Source organism: Dermacentor andersoni, chromosome 6 (assembly GCF_023375885.2).
Source record: "Dermacentor andersoni chromosome 6, qqDerAnde1_hic_scaffold, whole genome shotgun sequence".
In the NCBI taxonomy this organism is placed as follows: domain Eukaryota; kingdom Metazoa; phylum Arthropoda; class Arachnida; order Ixodida; family Ixodidae; genus Dermacentor; species Dermacentor andersoni.
Window position 1 is genome coordinate 141,090,900 of NC_092819.1, and position 8,406 is coordinate 141,099,305.

An 8,406-nucleotide genomic window follows, 5' to 3' on the forward strand; every position below is an offset into this window, starting at 1 on the left:
ACTCTAAGAACTAGGAAGGGTATCGCAGGAGTGAAGCGGCTGGTTCACTCTTCAAAGCGTCGTTTTACTCTCGCAAAATGTCGAGGAGAGTGAAATGCATTGTTCACTCTCTCACCAAGGAGAGAGTGAAATGTGCTTTTCACTCTCCCCTTCAGAGATAGAGTAGAATGCCCGTTCTACTCTTGCGGCAATAGAGAGCAAAACGTAGCGTAATCTTCTGTTTCAACTGTAGGTGGCTGGCCCCGAACATGGCAATGTTTCATTCATGCACGCTGAGCAAAGAACACATCGTTTTGCTTCTAAGAGAACAGGCCGCCGCAGTTCAAAGGAACGCGTGGCGAGCGCTCTACTTTTTCACTCGGAGTTGCTCCACCACGCGCGCGCGCGCTCAAGATCGCTCCGCCGAGCAGCGCAGCAGCAGCAAAGGCCAGCCAAGGGAGATCGTATGTCAGCCATCTCGCGTCGCCACGAAAACACGACAGTCGTTCGTCATGCCTTGGATATAACAGCAAATCCTCCACGGTAAGTGAATTCTAACTTAGGTGCACATTGCCCGTATATGTCATGCTATCGCCAGGAAGTCGTCGCTGCGCTTAGCCGACGCGATTGACAAAGGACTAGGCATACGCGCTGTGTCTCTCGATGTCAATTGAAAAAGCCAGTCGTCGCGATAACTGCATGTGATTTTATCACTTTGCCGTTGTCCGTAAGAGCTTTAAAGATCGCAAACGCTGCCAGAACTATGGTATGTTCAATAAGACGCCAGGTGAGAGGACGCCTAAAATGGTTCGCTCACCAGCCTGTGATTCCGAGCCTATGCGGAGCGTGATTAGCGTGCGTTTTGTGTGTTTGAATTTATTCAGTTTGGCAGTATACTGTGTACGGAACGCTATTGAACTAAGGAATCACATAACAGAAGGCGTCATTTTGCTGGCAGCATGCTTTTTTTATAAATAAACCGCGCGTTTGACGGTGTCTCGCGCCGGGGGAATCTGCGACGACTGAAGTTACGTGCAGCACCGGTGTTAGTTAGAAACTTTGCCGCAGGCATTCGCCTGAATGCTGCAAGAGGTCAGTTGGGCGCGTTATCTTGAACTTACTGAAAACGCATGAGGAATCCATGTTTTATGCTGAAAAAAGTATAAACCCCATATAAGCGATCTTGCGCGCGGCAGCTGCAAGCGACGCGATGGAGATGGCTGTCGCGTTCGCTCGTCGCCTGCAAGTCGTACTCCGTGCGAGCGACAATATTGAGCGACGCCTCCCCGGTGTTGCCGGCATGAGGGCTGCAATCACGCGTGACGCGTGCTTTAGTAATTTACGTGGATGTATTTTACTATAAAAAGTAGCATAAAATATTTCCGGAGGTCTTGCCGTAGGTTCTTATCCTTGCACGTATAAATATTGAATCATTTGCTCGTTCCGCGCGACAATCGGTAGTATTTGAGCGATGTACATCCAGTTCCGGCTTCGCGCTATTGGCTAGTCGCTCATAGCACTTTCGGGCGACGAGCGACGATTTCTAGATTTCCAGAACCGAGCCATCTGTTCAAGCGACGGCCCGTTTTGTCGCTCGAAGCCGTCGCTCGTCGCCGTCGCGCACTAAATCGCTCTCACAGTGTTTATCCCTAAGACTGAACTGTTTTTGCTCATGTATTGAAATGATGTGATTATAGGTCTGGTTTTGTCTCCTGTTGCGGTTTTCGTGCACGGTGCGAAACTGAAAGGATGCTTATGTCTACGAACTCGGTGAATTGTCGAGCAGCTAGTTATGCATCGGCATCGAATATAACGGCTGCTGTGTGGAATTACAATTGCAAGGGCGCTTTGCGTACGCTTACTGTTTTGGACATGCCTTTGCATTTGCTATTATGAGTTGGCGTGTCAGAGTTATGTCATATGAATAGCTAAATCAGCCTTCCTCTGGTGGTTACAAGCGTAATGTGTGCATTTTGCTATTGCATGGCAGTTCAAAATATGTTTATAGCTTGAATATTTTTCGTAGAGAAATAAAATATCAAAATAAAATGTTGCTTTAATTCCGTGTTAACAGTCTGTCGTACACAGAACAATAGGTTGGTGTAATAAACGAATAACTGCGGTTTAACTGCAACTTTTACAGGCCTTCAAGAATCTAAAATGCTAGATTTCAAACTGCAGCAGTAAGTCGGGTCTGTAAAAGATGAACTCCATTGCGCACCTCATACATGAAAATAAGTTCATGCCTTTTAGTAAGCTTAGATGCAAGTCGCAGTGAACTTTCTTGTTAGTATTGAAATGTGGGTAAGCTTGCCATAACAAGCCTTGTTGCCCTTTTTTATAGGCACATCCATATGTCCATTGAACTGAAGGACAATATTTTCATCCCTACTGAGCATCATGTTTGCAGCTATAATCCTCAAATTATGGCTTCAGCAGTGGCACAACCAGGCATGGTGCGGGGGGCACACTGGGCACGTGCTTAGGATGTGTCACAAGTGGTGTTTGCGATACACCAGACTCATGACAGACCTATGATGTCTGAAAATGACCAATATTCTATTCATTAGCAGGAGTATTCGAACATCCGTGCCGAACGAGGATGAACTGTCCGTTATTTCTTTTTTGTGCAAATCTAAAATTGAAGTTAATTTAGCAGTTGACTGTTGCAGTCATTTGGATGTTTTGCATGCATTTCACTAAGACTGAAAGCTAAGACTTTCTTTTATTGCCATGGCCTTGACTGTCTTGATGTTGTTTTGCACCATGCCCTTGTGTTGACTTTTGCATACGATATTTTTCAGGCACCTGCTTTATATAACGCAAGAAGGCAGCTGCAAGGACACGAGGATGTGAAAGAGCCAGTGCAGCGCGACTTCACGTAGTGCAGAGGAGCCAATGTCAAAAAATCAAAATACATTGGCATGCAATTTGGACAAGAAAACTAGTATGTGGGTATATTGGGTGTACCATTTGACCAAATGTAAACAAAATCAAGATACAGTATGTTACACCAAGATGAAAATTCTCACGTGCTCCAGGCAGTCATCTTAACATGGTATATTTATGTAATGTCTCCGATTGGAAAGTCAAATCAAGTATGCTCTCTGGAGACAAACACATAGCAGCAAGTGTCATTGAAAAGTTAGAAATGTGTTTTAAAAAAGCTGATTAGTTCTGGCAAGTGACTGCTTTTTGTCTTGCCTCTCAGCAGACACATCCATGTGATAAAAAAATAGTGCTACAATGCAATTGCACATTTGCTTAGTGACATGATACATACTTGCAATGAGCACGGTGCCTGTGTTTACTATAAAAAGAAACAGCCCATGCTTGGTTAGGTTAGGCCCCCTACAACATGCAGGCATGGGTGATCGGCGCTTTTTTTTTATTTCTGTGTCGTGAGGTTTATTGACGTGCGTATAGGTGCAATGGCACGCAGTATGGCTAGTACTAAAAGGGGGGGGGGGGGGGGGGGCAGATATATGTAGCTCACTGTACGCGACACAGGGCAAAGGAAATCCGTGTTCAGCAACTATGTTAAATGCCATGTATGTAAATTTTACTACGCTACTTATTCGAAGCGCGCACAGGTGCATATTGAAGAAAAGTTTTCCAGGGTACATAATTTAGTGCGTAATTTACACTAATTTTGCTCTAACCACAAGACATAATAAATTGAATATATTTGTTTTGCAACTTATGAAATGCCGGTGTATATATATTTTCAACATTTGACATAACCCTGTATGTTTTGTAGGGACAACCCAGGACGTGCATTTCTCAGCACCCAGTCAACTGCCAGAAGCGACTCGAACACAGGCCACCAGTAAGTGGACATCAGTTGCAATTTCACATTAAGCAGTTGGCTGCTGCCTTGTACTGAGTCTTTTTTTTAATGAGATGGTGGTGTTGTTCTAATGTACATTTTGACCACAAAGGTGCGATCATGTCTCACAGAGGCATATATGGTTGCTATTCTCTGCGAGGGACGTGTTCTCGTGTTCGTGAAGCATTTGTGTTTGGCAGTATTGTCGCCCAATGAGTCAGATATAAACACTGTAACTCGCCACTGCCGGCAAGCAGTTGTAAGAAACTCAATATATTATGACGCTGTAAAGTTATTTCATTAATTCGAAGGAAAATTTTGCAGCGGGAAAAAAGGTTGCTATTCCAGGTAAACATGTCTTTTTCTCACAAGTTATTTAACCAAACTGTGGATGCGTGAAATTCGTGACTTATGAATAGATTTTATATCATCCTTTAGTAATGCTTCTAAAAGAGACTAGAAATAGCATGTGACTACCTCTTCAATCAGCAGATCATACACTTACAGTCATAAGTGGTAGTTTCATGCAGTCTCGCACTCTATATAACCTTTCCTTTCAGCAGCATTGGAACTGGCGGCTGCGTTTTCAGAAGGAGGAGTGCACTTGGCACTGTGTATGTATGTGTGAATTCGGTTTTCTTTGTATGTGTCGGCTCACTGACACAAACAGTGCAAAAATCAGTTGTACCATGAGGCTGACGACGCCTTCTGCTACTAGAAATGCGGCACTTCATATTTTATAGTACTGCATGACATTTAAATCAAAGCTAGCACATAAAATGATCAAGAAAACTAACCGCTGTTATAGCTGTTTTCCTCAAAGAAAGCTTGTCCTTTATGGGCTGTGTTAATCTGAGCTCTCCACCGATGTTTCAGTAGTATTATCCCTTAGTGAGTGAGAGATTGGGGGCAATTAATCGTGTTAGTCTTTAAATGGTGTCCTAATTATGTGTATTTGTTCCAACAAAGTTGTCTAGATTACTTTATTGTGTAGTGTAAAGCTTATGAAACCATCAGCAACTAGTGAGTTGCTAACATGCATATGCATTTGTCACTATACAGGTGGCACTCGGCTGTACCACTGCAGTGCTGCAGAAATTGCCAGCACCAGCGGCTTTGCAACAGCTGTTTCACAGCATGTCGGTATGTGCTAATTTATAGTTATGTTGGGATGGGTTAGTATTATGGACACTGCTACTCTGTATTGTGACAGATCCATATGATAAGTGATGTAATGGGCACAGCGAAAACCTGTGAATGTTTTACTATGGTACATAAAAAGGCTCTCCTTTTTGTCACTGGAGCAGGGGAGAAGAGCATGCAGGCACTCCTGAGTGTGCATATATTCCAAACATGAGAGAGACACACATATATATATATATATATATATATACATACAATTAAACTAAAGGCAGGGACATTCCATCTTTCATTTTGAATTGACTTGTAGAGCACAAAAATACAACACAGACCACAGAGAAGCCCGCATGTTAACAGGTTTCATACACACAATAATTCAACAGATTTGATACTTCAGGTGTGCTATTTTACGCAAGGGGGAAGGGAAAGGGGAGAAAACCAGAAAGAAGAGTGGAGTGGAAAAGAAAGCAATCGTGCCAAAAAGCATGAGAAACATCGCGCAGCCAGAATCGCCAGCAGGACATCTAAAAAGCACTCTGATAAAATTACATACAGGGAAACCTTACGTATTGTTTGTTTCAATCAACTCAGATCGCATGCAGCCATTACTACAATCAAGTTGTTTCCTTATGTCATGAGGACAAACTGGGGGGTGCGGGATAGGTCCAGAGAGGCGCACGGGGTCGTTTTCTTCATATTGTGGTGGTCAGCACTGTGGCGTTTGGCATCGTCAATTGTGACGACATTCTGATTTTGATGCGCGTGTTTACTTGAAATGTTCAAAAATGTCGAGAAGTGGTTTAGGGGCCCTTTAAGCCACCCTGAGCAATTATTCGTTCAGATATATCTAAACATACTTTAGTGATGATGCATAATAAAGTGATCTAGTCTGGCTCCTCAGTGTTTTCAAATTTTTGGTTTCGAGAGACATGTTTCCCGTGCCTCTTTAGTATCTTTTCTAATGAGGCTTAACTGTAATGTACACACACAATTGTGTAACTCCTCCTGCAAGTATTATTCATTAAGCCTGGTCACTGATGTGCAAAGCTTGTGGTTAAGTTTTGATGTCCGTACTTTTTAGAGCTATGTTTATTAATTCAGGCTGTTCTTATTGGTTCTTCGATGCAGGAGACAATGCCTACGAAATTATTGGCCCTGATGACGAGAGCCCTCAAGGGGCAAACGACATCTCTGTTGCAGAAGTGAGCCCGATACCACCTGAAGTTACCATGACAGGTGGCACGGCAGCAATAGATACAGAGACTGCCATGTCTACTGCAGCTGCAACAGTGTACGAGGCAAGCAGCAGTGTGTCAGCATCAGCAGCAGTGTCAGAAGGAACCGCACCAGGCCTGGTAGAGCAACATGTGTGCTATCACTGTGACTTTTATTGTAGTGCATACAACTCATTTGCTCAACATACAAAAGCTTTTCACCACGACTGTGAGCCAGTGTTCTTGTGCAGCAAGTGCAAGACTAAGTTAAGTGTTATAACACAGTACAAGCATCACTTTAAGATATGAAAACATATTACAGTTGTTGCCTCCCCAGCCAGCCCACATAGCGACAACAATGTGGAACACATGGTGGGACACACATCTTCTCCATTAGAAGATAGTAGAGACTGTCAGTGTTGTTGTTAGATTAACTGGTCTTTGTAGGCAACTAGAAGGACAACACAGGTGTCATAAGATTGTTGTTTATGTTGTTGTTGAAGAGGTAAAAAAGAAGCTTGATGCAGCTGAAGTGCCAACTAATATTGAGCAAATCAAAAACAACCACCTGAGAAAGCAACACTATCGAAATTTGGGTATCTATGTGCCGCCAAATCTGGTAAGGATGGCATAGGACAGAAGTGTGTTGAAAATCACACAGACACTGCTGTTTCATCACTGGTCACAGTGAGCAGTGACTTGTAGGGCAAGAGAGTCAACTGAAACGAACATTATGGCATAGTGTCATGCTCCCATGTGACCACTTTCCATGTTATTTTGCATGATACAGCTCAACCTCCAGAAACGAGACTGCAACCTGTCTGTAAAAAGCTTTCACAAAAAATTATTCATAACACTATTAACACAGCAGTATCTTCTTTTTTTGTGGGTTCGAGGTTCCCGGGTGTCCATTAATGCAAAAATTGCGGAAAAAAAGAACATGTGCCATACTTGCACCTTTTTAACACGTACGAGGGGGACAGAACTTTTCTAGTCATGCATCTTCATCATATTATCAAGTTTTTAAATGCCTTTTATAATTATTATTACCAGTTATATCTGAGTGCATTGTATGCATTTAGCAGGTGTAAAATCAGGTCAGTTGGATCAGGTGCCTTATCTACAAGAGAGCCCTATATTCAAGAAACTTGAATTAAAATAGGTACATTAGAGACGCAGTCTTTCTGCACTTTATTGCGTGTGGTTTAAGCATTGCTCAATACTTTTGTGGATGGCAGTTTCAACCGGCACAGCACTGCGCTTTGTCACGGTCAAGTGTCTTCAAAGCGGTGTTTACCATTTGTGTTGATCTGTTTGTGTATTCATAGAGCAAGTTCTTAATTTATTTTTTTCCGCATTCTTGTGCTTGCACTAAGCTTGTATAAGGCAGTTACAAAATGGCCGTCACTATAACCAACTGTTCTGTTGAGCTTACACTTGCAAATAATAGTGTTCAGATGGCCGCACTTCTATGTAGGTGCACCGATAGCTTTGTGTATGTTCTCATGTTTGTATAAAGCTTATATAAGCTAGTTACAAAATGTATGTCACTAAGCATTGTGATATTCTTTAAAGAACTGCTTGGTTGGTTTTACACTTGTGAATTAGTATTGAGGCGGTGGTATTTCCATGTAGGCCCACTGCTAGCTTTCTGTGTGCTCACGTGTTTGTATTAAGCTTTTACAAGGGAGTTACAGCATGTATGTCACTAAGCGCTGTGATATTTTTAAAGAACTGCTTTGTTGGTTTTACACCTGTGAGTAATAGTACTCGGGTGGCACTAGTCATGTGTAGGTACACAGGGACTATTTGTATACATTATGCTCATGTAAAGCAGTTACACACTAATCACTGTGATATTTGTTGAAGAATTGCTGTGATGGTTTTACACATGTGAGTAATAGTGGTCAGGACACAGTACTTGCGATGTATAGTTGAACTTATACAGTGTCAAGACATGGGCTGTGTACGTACCAAAAGAAATGTATGTCATTATATTGTTGTGATTATTACTGTTTGGATTTTATTAACCTCTAATAACATTTTTTCTTGTATCTATTGAGGTATGGCAATTTGTCATGCAACCAAACTGAGAACCTGAACTTGTGCATACAAATAAACAGCTAATTCAAGAGTATACTGCTCATATTCTGCGAAACCAGTTTAACAAATCTTATACTACAATGCTGGAAAAATGACAGAGCTAACAGGGATGTACAGAAAAAGTTTGCACTGGCTGAAGGA

At 42.3% G+C, this 8,406-nt stretch overlaps 1 protein-coding gene across 1 annotated transcript; it reads left to right on the forward strand.

The window, feature by feature from the left end:
- Window positions 1-421: 421 nt before the first annotated feature.
- LOC126531415 (uncharacterized) lies at window positions 422-7,991 on the forward strand. The gene is made up of 5 exons (XM_050178932.3): window positions 422-522; window positions 2,784-2,926; window positions 3,740-3,808; window positions 4,871-4,951; window positions 6,077-7,991. Exons 2-5 carry the CDS (start codon window positions 2,878-2,880, stop codon window positions 6,469-6,471), a joined length of 594 nt encoding a protein of 197 aa, XP_050034889.1. The 5' UTR covers window positions 422-522; window positions 2,784-2,877; the 3' UTR covers window positions 6,472-7,991.
- Window positions 7,992-8,406: the final 415 nt, after the last annotated feature.